This window comes from Elaeis guineensis, chromosome 2, assembly GCF_000442705.2.
Source record: "Elaeis guineensis isolate ETL-2024a chromosome 2, EG11, whole genome shotgun sequence".
Taxonomy (NCBI): domain Eukaryota; kingdom Viridiplantae; phylum Streptophyta; class Magnoliopsida; order Arecales; family Arecaceae; genus Elaeis; species Elaeis guineensis.
In genome coordinates this window covers 110,477,785-110,497,421 of record NC_025994.2, presented here as the reverse complement: position 1 = coordinate 110,497,421, position 19,637 = coordinate 110,477,785, and the positions used below count along the sequence as shown (strand labels likewise).

At 48.9% G+C, this 19,637-nt stretch overlaps 1 protein-coding gene across 1 annotated transcript; it reads left to right on the top strand.

Moving 5' to 3' along the window:
* Positions 1-5,072: 5,072 nt before the first annotated feature.
* On the top strand, positions 5,073-8,322 carry LOC140855804 (cytochrome P450 CYP72A616-like). Its single transcript, XM_073252683.1, has 5 exons — positions 5,073-5,475; positions 6,106-6,326; positions 6,529-6,773; positions 7,024-7,411; positions 7,651-8,322. Exons 1-5 carry the CDS (start codon positions 5,196-5,198, stop codon positions 8,074-8,076), a joined length of 1,560 nt encoding a protein of 519 aa, XP_073108784.1. The 5' UTR covers positions 5,073-5,195; the 3' UTR covers positions 8,077-8,322.
* Positions 8,323-19,637: the final 11,315 nt, after the last annotated feature.

Below are 19,637 nucleotides of genomic sequence, written 5' to 3'. Positions count from 1 at the left end.
GGGCGGAGTCCCCCTGCAATTGAAGTCCGGCTCCCGTAGGAGTCCGGATGGAGTCCTCCTGCAATTAAAGTTAGGTGCGAAGTCCGGCTCCCGTAGGAGTCCGGACGGATCTTACCGGCGATTGAAGTTGGCAACGAAGCCCGGCCCCCGTAGGAGTCCGGACGGAGTCCCTCTTGAAGTTGGAGTCGTGGGCGGAGCCCGGCTCCCGTAGGAGTCCGGACGGAGTCCTCTCGGAGTTGAAGTCGCGGGCGGAGCCCGGCTCCCGTAGGAGTCCGGGCGGAGTCCCCTGCAATTAAAGTCAGGCGCAAAGTCCGGCTCCCATAGGAGTCCGGACGGAGCTTACCGGCAGTCGAGGTTGGCGACGGAGCCCGGCTCCCGTAGGAGTCCGGGCGGAGTCCCGCTTGAGGTCGGAGTCGTAGACGGAGCCCGGCTCCCGTGGGAGTCCGGGCGGAGTCCTCTCGGAGTTGATTCTGCTGAGAACTTTTGAATTCTTTCTTTTATATCTACAATGTTCCTCATGATCTTAGTCTCAAGTTCAAATATCACTAAAGTCACAATCCCGAATAATGATAACCTTAAGTTCAAAATACCACTTAAGTCATATTCTCTAGTGATCATAACCTAAACTTTATATCATTCTATCACTTCCTTAAAGATCATAATCTTAAGCTCTGATATTATCCATTATACTCCACTCGGTCACATCCTATTGATCATACATAAAGTTTTGATATCACTTTATAATCTCAATGATTTTAAACCTAAGCTCTGATATTATTCTATCATATCTTAATCATTTATATCATTTATATCATAATTCCCAATGATTATAATCTATGCTCTGATACCATAAAATGTCACGCCCCAAATCCGGGACATAATACGGCCATGCTACCCAGTGATAGAGCCCACGATAATACGAAGCCAATCCATCATAATCATCTAAAATTCATCAAATAAAAAGGTTCAATTCTATTATTCATCAAATAATTGAACCAATATTGATTCAGAGCATCTAAATCCATAAGCAAGTACCAATCCGAATCTCAATATTCATAAATAACTACAAATCCGTGATTATAAAATAAACTAAACTTCTGCTGCTAAATTTTCAAGCTTGCTATGCAGATCTTCAAGCTTGGATTCTTTTTGCCGATCCTAACCTTATTCCTCTGTTCAAATAAAAAAAAAAATAAAAAGAATATGAGCTACACTAGGCCAGTAAGTAGAACTTGCACTTCCTTATCGGATCAAACATAAGTTTTTCATGATAATGCAATATTTAGAAAATAATAGGTAATACAAAATAAAGTATTTCATAGAGCATATAATAAAATAAGTTATAAACTCATCATGCATGCATGCATAAATCATGTATATTTCACAATCATGAATCGTAAATCATTTTCATCATGTATTCATGTCATGTTTCAAAACATTGCTCACAGATATTCATGCTAAGGTCACTATTATACCCGTGATAGGGTTATGTTTCTTAATCGACAGAGTTCTTAATTCATGTGCCAACTTTATATCCGTTGGCAGGGTCATGTTTCGTGTGGATGCTAGCTTCGAATGTCGACCTTTCCGAAGGGATTCATTCATAGCCATCTGAGAGCTTTTGAAATCATTATATCTTTTTCTTAAAGCATACATATATATAACAGAAAAATAATAAAATTCATACTTCATAATCATGCTATTTTCATAAGACATATTCATGAAATCAATGCTCATAATAAAACATGCTTTTTTATATCACATATGCCGATCCTTATTTTATGAAAAATTATAATTTCATTAATAATAATTTTTTGCATAAAAATATGATCATTTAAAAATAAAAAGGAGCATAAGATCTACTTATCTCGTTCATCTTAGATCTTCAGACTTCGTTAGAAGAATCAGCTAATCCTATTTAAAATATCAAATCATTATTAAATTCTATTCCATAAATATAACAAGATTAAATCATAAGGAAAGAGGACTGTTGATCGGATGTGTCGGACCATCCAGATACCAGGATAATTCAGGATCTCTGGTCTGAGGGTCAGATTCAAGTGACTTGATCAAAAAATTGTGAAGCACAGATTAGATTAAGATCAATCAATAGAGTTCATTAATAATGAATTTGAAAGATACTTGATATGATCAAATGAGGTTGACATACAGCACGGATATCAAAGCAACTTTGGATCATCTTGTTAGAGTCAACATGAGCCCCTAAAAGATGAAGGCATGACTTGAGACAGAATTCATAGACCTTCTTAGAGAGAGAAAGTCAATCATGAGAGAGAAAGTAGAGAGAGAAAGTGAAGAGAGAATCTTTGTATCCTTCAAAAGTGGTAATCATGATTGAGATCATCAGAGACCATATCAGGGTGACTTAATATTGATTAACCATGATCGATGTTATCAATTTCGAATAAGGATCAGATCGGGATCCAATTCTGTATGAATTTCGGAGTAATTTCAGGTCATCATATTTCATCTCAAGTTTATCCTAGGGTCTATGATGCAATCAGAGAGAGAGTGACCCTAGAGAGATAAAATCCATAAAAAAGAGATAAAAGGTCTAGAGAGAAAAAATAGGGAGAAAATCTAGAGAGAGAAAATAGAAAGAGAAGGTAGAAAGAGGAGAGAGAGTCTTATTATTTTATATAATTTTTTTTAATTTTTTTTCTTCTTCTTTTTCTTTTCCTTCTTTTTTTTTTCTTTTTCTTTTCTTTTCCTTCTTCTTTTCTTTTTCCTTTTCTTCCTTCTTCTTTTTCTTTTCTTTTTCTTTTTCCTTCTTCTTCTTTTTCTTTTCTTCTTCCCACGATTGTCTTGGGCTGAAACAGGGGACCATGTGGTCCCCACCTTTGCTCGGCCGACCAAGGGCTGCAGCCATCATGGCGGTGGTCGACGACAAGGGCCGACGATCCCATGGCCCGGAGGGACCAAATAAGTGGTCGGCGATGACCACTGGCATCGAAAAATCGAAGAAAAATATATAAAAATAGAGGTTTTTTCTGCAACAAAATCCGACGACTCCAGTCACCGATGAGTGTGCACATCGGCACGGGAAGGAAAGAGGAGAAGAGAGGAAGGAGGAGGAGGCTCACCTTCGACGCCGGTGAGGCTTTCCGGCGAGAAATTGGATGGGCACAGGTTGGGTCTCCACGGTGATTTTCCGATAATTGCCGCCGACTAGGTCTCGGGCTTTGGTGAGAGGGAGAGAGGAGGGTTCTCCTCCTTAAATAGAGTCGGAGGGGGCTCTTTCCAACTCCAATTGGGAGCCGGCGAGAGGAGGAAGAAGACTCCCTTTGGGAGTCTTCTCCTCTGTTCTCCTTTTTTTTTTTTTTCGTTTGGGATTTGTGGGCTGGTTTTGGGTTATCACATTATTAATTTAATAATATGCATAATGGTGGACTTCAAGACTATCCCGTAAAATCTGGCATAAAGCCAAGGTATGCTGGAGATCTATTTAATTTTTCTTTCTATTTTGGTTATAAGCTGGGCTCAAGCTGCTTTTTATCTTGCCGAAAATAATGAGTTACCTTACTTATCAAGATAATGTCTGATTCATGGTTTCTCCTTTCTCTCTAATCCGGCTTTACTTCTTGCTCATAAGGCTATGATGATATTGGCATGGTTCCTGACATTGCTGCTGCCCACTCGGACCCATGATACTTTTGTCTGTATTATTTTAGATGCTGTTGTCTTATACTTTTCAGAAGTTTCCCTTAGATTTCTGCTGTCTTAAAAGCTTAAAAGCTTTTTTGGGTTCTTGTCGGAGTTATTTTGGAAGTTTTGGCGCCACTGAAGTTGCACTCCATGTTTCTTCTTGCAGCCATCCTTACTGAGCCTCTACTTCTCCTTTCTTCAGTCAGGATTGGATCACAGGGGAAACTTCCTTCTGCAATAGCTTGATTATTGTTTTCACTTCTGATCTCCATGCGTGATTGAGCCTTCGTTGTTTTCATGTTTCTTTGCTGTATGTTCCAGCATTTGTTTTCATCTTATTTTTCTATACATCTGCTTTTTTAACTTAGCTTCTATAATTATTTTGTTTTCAATAAGATTGTTGGTGACTATGGGTTAAAGTGCCCATTAGTCTCCAATTTCATAAAAAAAAAAAAAAAAAAAGACTATCCAGTAAATTAAAATAATAAATATCGATAAAAAATAATAGTCATATGTTTAGCAATATGAAATGTGTGGCAGTGCACAAATATAAAGTTCAGAGTTCATTATTCATCTTGTTACAATAATAAAATGATACAAAAGGTTTTTTTTCAAAAATAGTAAACTTTTCTAGCAGAGTTCACTCTTCATCAGGGGCGCATTTCAATTCAAGAAAAAAATGTTGCGATCACCTGGACATAGAAAGGGCCTCAAGATTTTTTTTTAAAACAACACCATGGCCTCATTACGTAAATAATGAATGGTCATTATTGAAATATAAGTTATTTTCAAATGCAAGTCGGAACTGGACAAAGAATTTCTCCATTCTTTTTATTTTGGTATAGAAGATGGGGAACCACTCCGAGAGAGAATAGAGGGAAGAGAAAAATCCATCAGTGGGTCTCCCGATCAAGCTGTCCGTCGACTGATTGGTCTTTCGGAGCGAGTGTGACACCTGGAATAGGTTCAAGGATGTCGCATTAAGAGTGATATCAACAAGCAGAGGATGGAAAAAGGATAGGATGTTGGTATGCTCGAAATCCCGGAGATGTTTCGAGATCCAGTTGATGACTCTTAGAGAATCACCCTCCCTTCTTCATCAGAGGCGCATTTCAATTCAACAAGAAAAATGTTGCGATCGCCTGGATACAGAAAGAGCCTCAAGATTTTTTTTTCAAAAAAAATCCTGGCCTCATCCAATTACGTTCATTACGTAAATTATGAATGGTCATTATTGAAATATAATTTATTTTAAAATGCAAGTCGGAACTGGAGAGCATGTCAATCCAAACCAGTAATTATAACACATCTCCTCCGTTCATTGCTGGAAGCAAGGTCAAAGGACGCTACATCACATGCCCGACTTTGCTTGTCCTACACCTCCTCGTCACTAATTTAAAATAATATCTACAGGGAGGAGAAGGAGACCTGCCGGCGCTGATAAGAGAGGAAAAATTGGTCCTCCTCTTCTACGCAACCAATCCTTCTCTCTCACTCGCTAGGAAGCGGAAAGGGGAGCAAAGTTACAGATGGGTTTGGGATCGTTGGAGATGGTTGGGGCAGTGGTGGGTGTGCTATTCTTGTTGGTATGGGCTGTGAGGGCCTTGGAGTGGGTGTGGTGGAGGCCGAGAAGGCTAGAAGGTTTGCTCCGGGCCCAGGGGCTAAGCGGCACCCGCTACCGATTCCTCTATGGCGACCTCAAGGACAACGTCCGGCTCCAGAAGGCGGCTCGGTCCAAGCCCATGCCTCTCTCCCACTGCATCGGCCCCCGCGTCCTACCTTTTTTCCACCAAGCCATAGAGGATCACGGTAAGAAGAGTAAATGAGTAATAAAAAAAAAATCATCGAATTATTCCTAATTTTCTCCTACTCCGATGATTCTCCGAATTATTATCCGGAAAGGAATCAGTCCAGATCTACTCTGTCGTTGTTGAATTATACTCGAATTCTATGATTTAATGATCTTTTTTTTTTTTTTTTGCAGAAACAATTTGTTCACAAGTGAATCACAACTAATTTAGGAAGTCTATCCGTGTTACGAACTGATACTGATTTTTTTCTATAATTTGTTCAATATTTTAGAAAGCTTACATATGTTTATGTTTTGATATGCTACTCCTAATGCTCTGTTATCCGAACTCTTTCCGGATTTTTGCTGAATTTATCAATTTCTTTCTTTCCAGATTCTGGATAATCTCTATAGATTGCTTTCTTATGAAACATTTTTTTTAGTCGAATCAACACTATCTGATGCTGTCTTTCTGTTTGGTTCTTCCTCACCATGTTTTAAATGAAAGTGATGATATCCTCCGATGTTCATATTGCTCCAAAGATGTATTCTGCTTTTCATACACTACTTGCATAGCCTTTGGAGACTGATTACCTATAACAATGATCACAAACAACTGACCAATAATGCACTTGGTTTTGTTAATATAGGTAAAATATCATTCACTTGGTTTGGGCCTTATCCTACAGTGATCCTTAAGGATCCTGAACTGGTAAGGGAAGTTCTGTCCAACAAGTTTGGTCACTTTGAGAAGCCAAACATAAATCCCCTGGGGAAGTTACTGGCCAGAGGAGTTGCAGATTATGAAGGCGAAAAATGGGCCAAACACAGGAGAATTATTAACCCAGCTTTTCATCTGGAGAAATTGAAGGTATTGTCTTTAAAGAATATATAATTTGATGGTAGTTGTTTTATCATAATTTCTAGGGGTATAAACCCTAAATTCTACTGAAGAGTAACATAGAACATTGTACTTAGAATTTCGACCATGTCAAACTTCTTATTGATGACAAGAAGTAGCAAGAATTGTAAGTCACTAAAGTGGTAGTCTGCTTCTTTTCGTTCTTTTGCAGCACATGTTTCCAACTTTTGCTACCTGTTGTGATGAACTGATCAACAGATGGGATAACCATGTTGGTTCCCAAGCATATTGTGAATTGGATGTTTGGCCTGAATTCCAAAATTTTACCGGCGATGTCATTTCCCGTGTAGCTTTTGGTAGCAGCTTTAAAGAAGGACAACGGATATTTCAGCTCCAAGAAGAGCAAATGGAGCTTCTCGTTCAGGCTGCACAAAATATATACATCCCTGGTTACAGGTGCTTTTTCACCTTACATTGTTTATAGTAAATCACTCTCAATAGAAAAAAAAGTGGAGAAAGAGAGAAAGTTTGGTTGGTCCAAAAACAAACTAGAATATTTTGATACGATTGTTTTCCTTTTTCTAAACACTAGCCTTCTGTAGTTCGTGTAAATCATTTCTATTACAATTCAACTCTGAATCTTATTGTGGCAAGTCATGACAGAAATTAGACTAATATGAAATCAAAATTTGGTCTTTTTATGTAGGTTTCTGCCCACCAAGAAGAATAACCGTATGTATGAAATTTATAGAGAGATTCGGGCTCTTTTGAGTAGAATGATTGAGCAGAGAGAAAGGGCAATGAGAAAGTCAGGAGCTACCAATGATGACTTGCTAGGGTTGCTGATAGAATCAAATCTTAGATACTCTCAAGAGCAAGGTGGCTCCAAGAATACTGGGATGACCAAGGATGATGTGATCGAGGAATGCAAGTTGTTCTATTTTGCTGGGCATAAGACAACGTTGGTTTTGCTGACCTGGACGGTGGTTATCCTAGGCATGCATCCTAGCTGGCAGGCGCGTGCAAGAAAAGAGGTTCTACAGGTCTATGGGAAAAATAAGCCAGACTATGATGGCTTGAGTCAATTAAGGATTGTGAGTAATATATTTATGATCCCTTGGGTAGATTACTTGGTGCTACATTTCTTTTGTGGGATTGCTTTCTAGTAGCTTCAAATTTTAATCACTCTTGGGGGTTTGCCACATCTGAGCACACAAGCAACAATAGTCGATAACATCCAAAAAGTTTCTAGTTGATGCTTTAAATCTTAATGGTAAATGATGTTGTTTGAATTCGTACTAATAGCGACACCTGAATCTTTCAACTTTTGCAGGTGACTATGATTTTGTATGAAGTTCTTAGATTATATCCACCAGCAATTTTCCTCTTCCGAAAAACTTACAAGGAAATGAAACTGGGAGATTTCACCTTCCCACCAGGAGTGCAACTCTTGCTACCACTACTCTTCATACATCATGATCCACAATTTTGGGGTGATGATGCCCCTGAATTCAATCCAGAGAGGTTTGCCTCAGGAGTTTCGAAGGCATCAAAGATCCAAGGGACCTTCTTTCCATTTGGTGGGGGTCCTCGAATCTGCATTGGGCAGAATTTTGCCATGATGGAAGCTAAGATGGCTTTGGCCAGAATTCTTCAGCATTTTTCATTTGAGCTTTCATCATCATATGCCCATGCTCCTTACACTGTACCAATTCTTCATCCCCAATATGGTGCTCAAATCATGTTACACAGGCTCTAAAATCATCTTAGATACTAGAGAGACCTATTAATATCACCATGGTGGTTGTTGCAATTAAAGGTACCTTCATAGGATGTATAATCCACTCATACTGTTTGTTATCGGTGAGATCGATTTCTAGTATTGATACTTGTTCTGATCAGTATTCCTAGTATTACAGTCCTTTCATGGCGTTGTATTGTCCATAATATTGTTAAACTGCATTTTAGCATGGATAGTTGAGAAAGAGAAGGTTGCTGAGTCTTATATCCTGCATGAAGTTGAAATATTGATGGATTGCTAGTGTGCTACATTCAGGTCGCAGTTCAAATTTATACATTTTAACCATAAGTTCATTGCCATCAAACTAAATATCTTATGTAAGTAATCAAACAGCTAGAGTGTTCTGACAATCTGACAGTGAACCCACTAAAAGAAGGACAGCCCATCATTTGTAAGAAAAATTGAATATCTCATGGTATGAACGTAAGAACATTTATCAGTCAGTTTTCATAGCAGGAAAGTGTTCCTGTGAAATTGTTTAGTTTTTTACTTAGTTCAGTTTTGTTATAGTTTCTCATGATTATACAAATAATTGGATAATCAGGCACGATGAATATTGAACTAGAAAAGGAAAAGTGCATCCAATGGATAGAAATACAAAATTAGCAAACAAAACACAAAACACAAATTATATTTCACCAGTTATTTTTATCATAACTTTTTTTTTTAGGGAGGTCAGACTATGCATCCCTACCAGATGCCACACTTGCGATGCTCTCGGGCACAAAAAGTGCATGTGCTCCAAAGTCTTATCGTCTGGTCCACAAGTCAGACATGAGGGCTCTAGATGCATACCTCTCTCCCTCAAGAGGAACTTGGTCGGAAGTTGTCCCAAAACAGCTTTCCAGATGAAAAGACACCCTCGGGTGCACACCAATTCTGCAGACCGACCCGATGTCCAAGCACTTGGTAGGCTCCCTCCGATATAGGCAGTAGAGGTCGACAGTCACCTCCCTCGAGAAGCACAAGGATCTCTAGGCTTTGATATCCTGTGTACTGCAAGCTAGAATTGTCAGTGAGTGCACTCGCTCAGCCAAGGGCTGGCCAAACAAACAGGCAACTGTCCTCACATCCCAACTTCTATCATCTTGAGTGAGCAACTCACAAATCCTTATCGAGTCCCCAACCTCCATGCTGATGAAAGTCGGCCATCAGCTCAATGGTAGATCAGCAATCTGTGGATTCAACAAGATATTTATGAAATGGCCATCCCCCACAAGCCATCTCGTCTGAAAGAGAACATCAGAGATTCGTACACAAATCTCTTTCCACGGGAAAGAATAGCTTCGAGATACATACATCTCCTCTCTAGTCATCCATGATCTTTACATCGCACTCGTCATCTTGCTCTACCAGCTGCCGAGGTCAAGAAGGAAACAAGCCGCATGCTTGGCAATTAGGGCCTTTCGCCTAACAACCAGGGACTAAATCCCTAGACCACTCTCTGTCAGTGGCTGGCACACAATGTTGCAAGCTACCAGATGCACACCCCCACCTCCAATGAGTGCCGATGGACAAACTCCTTTCTTCTCCGATGAGTGCCGATGGACAAACTTGATGGTTTCTACCATCCATCGGAATCCGATGGCGAGCTTGGTGAGCTCTCCCACACCCTTGATGAGCTTGGATGGGATGGGGAGGAGCTTGAGTCTAAAGAGTCCAAGTTGGACTCAATCTCTTTCCGCATTTTGGCCAGAGCCCTAACCGACCAGGGCTGCTGGATACAGGATGTCGCCACCTAGGGGCCAAGCTGCGATTGCACCACCGATGCCGCCGCTTCATCATACATCGGATCTCCGCTTGCATCAAAGGTACTTTTGATGGCAACCAATTCTCTTTGTTTTGGTTTGCAGCTCATGCTTCCGGCATTCTCTACTTGTTGTGATGAATTGATCAATAAATGGGATGGTCTTGTGGATTTTGATGATGGATCATGTGAATTGGATGTTTGACAAGAATTTGTAAGCTTCACTGGAGATGTCATCTCCAGCACAGCATTTGGTAGCAACTTCAGAGAAGGGCAACGCATATTTGAACTCCAAGCCAAGCAAGTTTTGTACAAGCTGCTCAACATCTCTACATCCCTGGCTATAGGTGCAGAAATTCTATCCTTCGCATAGTTATGAAATCATCTTTAAAATAAAATAGGAAAAAAAAAAGAAAACAGTAAGAATAAGCAAGGGTTCACTTATTCTGTAATGATTAAGTATTTTTAATACCCGAACTTCTCCAAGTCACATTTATAATTTTTATATCAAGTACATAGAGGGTATATGAACAGAAAATGTTACTTAATACACAGGTAGCTACTAACCAAGAAAAACAACCAAATGAAGCAAATTGATCAAGAGGTTCGAGTGCTTCTGAGAAGCATAATAGAGAAGAGATTGAAGGCCATTGACAAGGGAAAAGCTACCAATAATGACTTACTGGGCTTACTACTGGAATCAAACAAAAGGTATTCCCAAGAAGGAGGCTCCAAGATCCCTGGGATGACAACCGAAGATGTGATCGAGGAATGCAGGTTGTTCTACTTTGGCGGGCATGAGACATCTGCTGTTCTACTCACATGGACTATGGTTGTTCTAAGCATGAATTCTCCCCGGCAAGGATCGGCGCGGAGGACGCTCGGAGTTGGCAGGGGCACCACGGAAGTGGCTGAGTAGCTAGGCTCTCAGACGAAAGAAAGGTGCCATCCTTTTGGCAGAATGAAGCCCCGAAGGAAGCGTAGGGGGTTTAAATAGGCAGCGGATCTTAGCGCAATTATGGCGGCGGGTGTCCCTAGGCCAACCGGTGCTTACCACGTGTCCCGCGTGTCCCACTCGCCGCTATCGAGGATTGACTGTTCGCAAATTTTCATAGCGCGACGCTTGGGCTCGCGTTTCGGCGGGGGTTCCGAAAAGACTCTTCAGATCGCCCTAATCGAAAAAAGGGCTCTGGCACGCGCACATTTAATGCAAAAATATATGGGGACGGCCGTGCTCAGGATTCGAGGGGACAACTTCGGCTATATCTCTGTACTTCCTTCATTCGAAATTCAAACTCGGAAGTAGGGGGACTGGTGTTGGGTACAAAATACCCACAGCCGAAGTTCTCAGCAGAATCAACTCCGAGAGGACTCCGCCCGGACTCCCACGGGAGCCGGGCTCCGTCTACGACTCCGCCCTCAAGCGGGACTCCGCCCGGACTCCTACGGGAGCCGGGCTCCGTCGCCAACCTCGACTGCCAGTAAGCTCCGTCCGGACTCCTATGGGAGCCGGACTTTGCGCCTGACTTTAATTGCAGGGGACTCCGTCCGGACTCCTACGGGAGTCGGGCTCCGCCGGCAACTTCAACTCCGAGAGGACTCCGCCCGGACTCCTACGGGAGCCGGGCTCCGCCCACGACTCCAACTTCAAGAGGGACTCCGCCCGGACTCCTACGGGAGCCGGGCTCCATCGCCAACTTCAATCGCCGGGGGACTCCGCCCGGACTCCTACGGGAGCCGGGCTCCGCCCGCGACTTCAACTCCGAGAGGACTCCGCCCGGACTCCCACGGGAGTCGGGCTCCGTCTACGACTCCGACCTCAAGCGGGACTCCGCCCGAACTCCTACGGGAGCCGGGCTCAATCACCAACCTCGACTGCCGGTAAGCTCCGTCCGGACTCCTATGGGAGCCGGACTTTGCGTCTGACTTTAATTGCAGGGGACTCCGTCCGGACTCCTACGGGAGCCAGGCTCCGCCCGAGACTTCAACTCTGAGAGGACTCTGCCCGGACTCCTACGGGAGCCGGGCTCCGCCCACGACTCCAACTTCAAGAGGGACTCCGCCCGGACTCCTACGGGAGCCGGGCTCCGTCGCCAACTTCAATCGTCGGTAAGATCCGTCCGGACTCCTACGGGAGCCGAACTTCGCACCTAACTTTAATTGCAGGAGGACTCCGCCCGGACTCCTACGGGAGCTGGACTTCAATTGCAGGGGGACTCCGCCCGGACTCCTACGGGAGCCGGGCTCCGCCAGCGACTTCAACTCTGAGAGGACTCCGCCCGGACTCCCACGGGAGCCGGGCTCCGTCTACGACTCCGACCTCAAGCGGAACTCCGCTCGGACTCCTACGGGAGCCGGACTCCGTCGCCAACCTCGACTGCCGGTAAGCTCCGTCCGGACTCCTTTGGGAGCCAGACTTTGCGCCTGACTTTAATTGTGGGGGACTCCGTCCTGACTCCTACGGGAGCCGGGCTCCGCCCGCGACTTCAACTCCGAGAGGACTCCGCCCGGACTCCTACGGGAGCCGGACTCCGCCCACGACTCCAACTTCAAGAGGGACTCCGCCCGGACTCCTACGGGAGCCGGGCTCCGTCGCCAACTTCAATCGCCGGTAAGATCCGTCTGGACTCCTACGGGAGCCGGACTTCGCACCTAACTTTAATTGCAGGAGGACTCCGCCCGGACTCCTACGGGAGCTGGACTTCGATTGCAGGGGGACTCCGCCCGGACTCTTACAGGAGCCGGGCTCCGCCCGTGACTTCAACTCCGAGAGGACTCCGCCCGGACTTCCACGGGAGCCGGGCTCCGTCTACGATTCCGACCTCAAGCGGGACTCCGCCCGGACTCCTACGGGAGCCGGGCTCCGTCGCCAACTTTAACTACCGGTAAGCTCCGTCCGGACTCCTACGGGAGCCGGACTTCATACCTGATTTCAATTGCAGGGGGACTCCGCCCGGACTCCTACGGGAGCCGGGCTCCGCCCACGACTTCGACTCCGAGAGGACTCCGCCCGGACTCCCACGGGAGCCGGGCTCCGCCCATGATTTCAACCGCAAAGCGGACTTCGTCCAGGCTCCTATGGAAATCAGACTCCATCTTCTATTCTGACTACGGGAAGACCTCGCCCGGACTCCTACGGGAGCCGGGCTCCGTTACCAGCTCCAACCGAACTTCGGCCAACGAGTCTGGACCCCCTGGCAGGCCACAATAACGGACAACACTGCTCCACTCTCTACGGCGGGCCCTAAGCGGCTCCATTACTCCCTGACAGGCCGTATTAACGGCCATGATTCTGCTCCACTCCCTACGACGGATCCTGTGCGATTCCACCACCCCCAGATGAGTCACGACAGCAGACGCCGCTCCACTCCCCGTAACTGATCCCACGTGGCGAGCCACGGCGATAGCCATGACCCTACTCCACTACTCTCCGCAATAAATTCCTCCTGACTCTGGGCGGTCCACTACCAGACGGTTACAGGCATCGCTATCAATCTGTTACCCTCTCCATCTATAAAAGAAAAACCCCAGATACGTTATTCGATAAGCTCTCACTTTTTATCTCAAAACTCTGCTAAATTCTCCGTTTGAGCGCTCCATGCTTGTTGAGGCAGAGAACTGACTTGAGCGTCGGAGGGTCTTGCCGGAGCGGCGACCGTGACTCCCTCGACTCCAGCTTCTCTGGCGCAAGCGGATTTTTGCACCAACAGGATTGGCGCTAGAGGAAGGGCTGTGTCTTCGCAGTACCCTTGTTCTTAAAGAAGCACTCAACGGAGCCACCTCCGATCGTCTCCTCCGGCACCCACTCCCTGTCTCCCCCTCGGGATCCTTACTCGATGCCTCCCCGCAAGGCGTCCACGCGATGATCCACGGCCTCCGCGGCCAGATCTCAAGCTCCGGCCTCCCCTCCTGTTTCTCAACCTCCTCCTCCTCCTCCGGTGGCGGCGATCGACGCGGAGCAGTTTGACCTGCTGGTGCAGCAGGTCAGGGGCCTCACTGAAGCTGTGCAAGCTATACAGCAGCAGCAGCCGCAGGCATCGGTACGCCCGAAAAGGGCATCCCTGGAACACCAGAATTCGGCGGCGAGGCGGGCCACCTGGGCCAGCCGCCCCGTCCTTCCTGAAAAAATGAACCCGAGGATGGAGAGCCCTCAATCGGACCACGACTCCACCCCTGGAAGATCTCTGCCCCCATTCTGCCAGAGGACCCTCGAGACTCGAAGTCGAGAGGATTTTCTGGACCGGAGGCTCCAGGAGATGAACCGGTGGATCGAAGAACTCCGCCATGCACCCCCCGCTTATGGTGAGGATATTTGTACTGACCCTTCCTTCTCTCAAATGATCATGCAGGAACCGATCCCGCCAAACTTCAAGCTTCCCCAGTTCGAAAGCTACGATGGGACTTCTGACTCGGTTGATCATCTGGAAGCCTTCCGGACGATGATGCTGCTTCACGGTGCTCCTGATGCCATCCTATGCCTGGCCTTCCCTTCCACCTTGAAGGGAGCAGCTCCCTAGGCCGGAGAGGATGCGCACACACCCCGAGAAGCGCAACCCCAACAAGTTCTGCCTCTACCACCGCGACCACGGCCACGACACAAAGGAATGCATCCAGCTCCGGGACGAGATCGAGGAGCTCATTCGGCGAGGTCGACTCGACAGGTTCATCCGACGCAGGCCTGAGGGTAGAGGAGATCGACCAAGGGCCCTTCCGCAGCCTGAACCGCCAAGAAGGGAGGAGCAACCCGGGGATCGACCTCCCATCGGGACCATCGACTCCATCATCGGAGGGTCTCAAGGAGGAGCAGGCCTCCCGCAACCATGAAACTCGAAAAATCAGTAAATGTATCACTTACGATTCCACCTTGAATCTAAATTTCTTTCTACTTAACGTACTCTTCCCCTCTGGCATGGATTTGTCACGACTGGATATGACCCCTCTAAACGTCTGAAACAAAGTTATGTTAGGAACCGGGGGAGAACCCCATCCTAACATACCTAAAATGAAAGTCCGACTATCTCGAAATCGGATGGGGGGAGAGGCCTTACAGCGCCCTAATGTGCCCCCACAGCCATGTCAGGAACAGGAGGAGAACCTCATCCTGACATGAGCAAAGTCAAAGGCCTGGTTCTTTTAGACCGGATGGGGGGAGAGGCCTTACAGCACCCTAATGTGCCCCCACAGCCATATCAGGAACAGGAGGAGAACCTCGTCCTGACATGAGCAAAGTCAAAGGCCCGGTTCTTTTAGACCGGATGGGGGAGAGGCCCTGCAACGCCCATATGCGCCCCCACAGCCCTGTTAGGGACAGGAGGAGAACCTCGCCCTAACTTGAGCAAAGTCGAAGGTCCGGTTCTATTTAGACCGGATGGGGGGAGAGGCCCTGCAACGCCCATATGCGCCCCCACAGCCCTGTTAGGGACAGGAGGAGAACCTCACCCTAACTTGAGCAAAGTCGAAGGCCCGGTTCCATTTAGACCGGATGGGGGGAGAGGCCCTGCAATGCCCATATGCACCCCCACAGCCCTGCTAAGAACAGAAGGAGAACCTCGCCCTAGCTCGAGCAAAGCCGAAGGCCCGGACTCCTACGAGAGCCGGGCTCCGTCCGCGACTTCTACCGCAAGAAGGCCCCCACCCGGACTCCCACGGGAGCCGGGCTCCGTCGCCAACTTCAATTACCGGTAAGCTCTGTCCGAACTCCTACGGGAGCCAGACTCCGCACCTGACTTCAATTACAGGGGACTCCACCCGGACTCCTACTGGAGCCGGGCTCCGTCCGCGACTCCAATCACAGGAGGATTCCGTCGGAAATCCTACGGGAGCCGGACTTCATCACCAACTTCAACAGCTAGTGTTCTTCGTCCAGACTCCCACGGGAGCCGAACTTCGCCTCGACTTCAGCGGAGAAAAACTCCAAGCGAAAAGGAAAAAGGAAGGCAATGGACCACAACAGCGACGATTGGAAAATAAACAGCGGCCAAGGTGCAGAAAACCCTGTCACAGCAAGGATTGGGGCTCCCATCGGGAGTCCCAGCTTTCAAGAAAGCTTTCGACGCAAAATAGGACAACTTACTCAGGGTGACAGAAGCTCGGACCCCCGAACTCAAGCCCTAAGAGGGACCCCAAGCCCGAATGGCCCCGGGCGAGCCTGCGGCCATTGACGGAAAAGATGGGTTGGTGCAATGGCAACCGGATACCTTCGAACGGCGTAAAAATCAAAAAGGAGCTCGGCAAATGACAATCCAACACGAATAAAAGGGGCCACCGACGACCTTAGGACGACGTAAAAAAAAAAATAGAAAAGAAAAAAAAGAAAAGAAGGAAGAGAGAAGAAAGAAGAATGAAGAAGTTTGACAGACAACTATTCGATGCAAGATGCAGACGAGGTAACAAAATCTCCTTTTCATTTTTCAACTAACAAGATGTACGTTACAAGACCCGGTGGGCCAGAAAAAAAAAATATATACATCATTGCAAGTCTCGAGAACACGGTTTGGAAAGGATACACCGAAGGCCGCTTCAAGCTGCAAACTTCTCTTCCCATTTCTGTCCTTCCCAGCCGCGTTGTCCGGTGCGTGTGACGGGCCCATCGGCTTTCGCCCCGCCTTGTTTCGCTCCACCTCCGAAGTCCCAACCTTAGGGGGAAAAGGATGGGATAGATTCCCGGGGGCGGTAGGGGCAACGGCAGCGGCGACGAAGACCTGTTTCAAGAAGAATCGGAGTCACCCCGGGGGCAGCGGTGGCACCAGAGATATGCGTCATCACCGAATGCTCCGTGACAGCCACCGTCCAAAATACTCCGGCAAGGTCGGCATGCGCTACTTCCACCGTCCCCGCAACAAGTTTCACTGTCCCACCGTCGACGTCGACCGCTTCTGGTCCCTCGGCCCCGACGACATCAAGGATCCCGCCACAGCTTGTGACGACAGCTCTGCCCTCTTGACCGGTATCATCCCATCTTGCTACTCCAAAATTCTAGGGCAGAATGCCTTTACCGACGGCCCCCGTTATTAAACCCCTGTTGTCGAAGGAATTCTTCATCGAGCCCCCTTCGAAATGATGGGGACCCTCAGCGGCCGCTCGATGGTCGGAGAACTCACCGACCGCTGTTCTCCTCCTCGTCTTCCTCCAAGCCCTTGACATCCCCTTGAGGATGGCCTTCGGGGTGGAGGACATGATGGGGAAACCCCTTGGAGAGGAATAGGGGGGCTGAAGACGGCAAAGACCGGCGCGGAGGACGCTCGGAGTTGGCTGGGGCACCACGGAAGTGGCTGAGTAGCTAGGCTCTCAGACGAAAGAAAGGTGCCGTCTTTTTGGCAGAATGAAGCCCCGAAGGAAGGGTAGGGGGTTTAAATAAGCAGCGGATCTTAGCGCAATTATGGCGGCGGGTGTCCCTAGGCCAACCGGTGCTTACCATGTGTCCCACGTGTCCCACTCGTCGCTATCGAGGATTGACTGTTCGCAAATTTTCATAGCGCGACGCTTGGGCTCGCATTTCGGTGGGGGTTTCGAAAAGACTCTTCAGGTCGCCCTAACCGAAAAAAGAGCTCTGGCGCGCGCACATTTAATGCAAAAATATATGGGGGCGGTCGTGCGCAGGATTTGAGGGGACAACTTCGGCTATATCTCTGTACTTCCTTCATTCGAAATTCAAACTCGAAAGTAGGGAGACTGGTGTTGGGTACAAAATATCCACAGCCGAAGTTCTCAGCAGAATCAATTTCGAGAGGACTCCGCCCAGACTTCCACGGGAGCCAGGCTCCGTCTACGACTCCGACCTCAAGCGGGACTCCGCCCGGACTCCTACGGGAGCTGGGCTCCGTCGCCAACCTCGACTGCCGGTAAGCTCCGTCCGGACTCCTATGGGAGCCGGACTTTGCGCCTGACTTTAATTGCAGGGGACTCCGCTCGGACTCCTACGGGAGCCGGGCTCCGCCCGCGACTTCAACTCCGAAAGGACTCCGCCCGGACTCCTACGGGAGCCGGGCTCCGTCCACGACTCCAACTTCAAGAGGAACTCCGCCCGGACTCCTACGAGAGCCGGGCTCCGTCGCCAACTTCAATCGCCGGGGGACTCCGCCCGGACTCCTACGGGAGCCGGGCTCCGCCCGCGACTTCAACTCCGAGAGGACTCCGCCTGGACTCCCACGGGAGTCGGGCTCCGTCTACGACTCCGACCTCAAGCGGGACTCCGTCCGGACTCCTACGGGAGCCGGGCTCCGTCTCCAACCTCGACTGCCGGTAAGCTCCGTCCGGACTCCTATGGGAGCCGGACTTTGCGCATGACTTTAATTGCAGGGGACTCCGCCCGGACTCCTACGGGAGCCGAGCTCCGCCCGCGACTTCAACTCCGAGAGGACTCCGCCCGGACTCCTACGGGAGCCGGGCTCCGCCCACGACTCCAACTTCAAGAGGGACTCCGCCCGGACTCCTACGGGAGCCGGGCTCCGTCGCCAACTTTAATCGCCGGTAAGATCCGTCCAGACTCCTACGGGAGCCGGACTTCGCACCTAACTTTAATTGCAGGAGGGCTCCGCCCGGACTCCTACGAGAGCTGGACTTCAATTGCAGGGGGACTCCGCCCGGACTCCTACGGGAGCCGGGCTCCGCCCGTGACTTCAACTCCGAGAGGACTCCGCCCGGACTCCCACGGGAGCCGGGCTCCGTCTATGACTCCGACCTCAAGCGGGACTCCGCCCGGACTCCTACGGGAGCCGGGCTCCGTCGCCAACCTCGACTGCCGGTAAGCTCCGTCCGGACTCCTATGGGAGCCGAACTTTGCGCCTGACTTTAATTGCAGGGGACTCCGCCCGGACTCCTATGGGAGCTGGGCTCCGCCCGTGACTTCAACTCTGAGAGGACTCCGCCCGGACTCCTACGGGAGCCGGGCTCCGCCCACGACTCCAACTTCAAGAGGGACTCCGCCCGGACTCCTACGGGAGCCGGGCTCCGTCGCCAACTTCAATCGCCGGTAAGATCTGTCCGGACTCCTACGGGAGCCGGACTTCGCACCTAACTTTAATTGCAGGAGGACTCCGCCCGGACTCCTAGGGAGCTGGACTTCGATTGCAGGGGGACTCCGCCCGGACTCTTACGGGAGTCGGGCTCTGCCCGCGACTTCAACTCCGAGAGGACTCCGCCCGAACTCCCACGGGAGCCGGGCTTCGTCTACGATTCCGACCTCAAGCGGGACTCCGCCCGGACTCCTACGGGAGACGGGCTCCGTCGCCAACTTCAACTACCGGTAAGCTCCGTCCGGACTCCTACGGGAGCCGGACTTCGTACCAGACTTCAATTGCAGGGGGACTCCGCCCGGACTCCTACGGGAGCCGGGCTCCGCCCATGACTTCGACTCCGAGAGGACTCCGCCCGGACTCCCACAGGAGTCGGGCTCCGCCCACGATTTCAACCGCAAAGCGGACTTCGTCCAGGCTCCTATGGAAGCCAGACTCCATCTTCTATTCCGACTACGGGAAGACCTCGCCCGGACTCCCACGGGAGCCGGGCTCCGTCACCAGCTCCAACCGAACTTCGGCCAACGAGTCTGGACCCCCTGGCAGGCCACAATAACGGACAACACTGCTCCACTCTCTACGGCGGGCCCTAAGCGGCTCCATTACTCCCTGACAGGCCGTATTAACGGCCATGATTCTGCTCCACTCCCTGCGGCGGATCCTGTGCGATTTCACCACCCCCAGATGAGTCACGACAGCAGACGCCGCTCCACTCCCCGTAACTGATCTCACGTGGCGAGCCACGGCGATAGCCACGA

Bases quoted from the DNA above. Each gene is read 5' to 3' on its own strand.
- LOC140855804 (XM_073252683.1), top strand. From the start codon at position 5,196: ATGGGTTTGGGATCGTTGGAGATGGTTGGGGCAGTGGTGGGTGTGCTA. The intron at 5,476-6,105 runs GTAAGAAGAGTA...TTGTTAATATAG, and splicing joins CCAAGCCATAGAGGATCACG to GTAAAATATCATTCACTTGG. The intron at 6,327-6,528 runs GTATTGTCTTTA...GTTCTTTTGCAG, and splicing joins TTCATCTGGAGAAATTGAAG to CACATGTTTCCAACTTTTGC.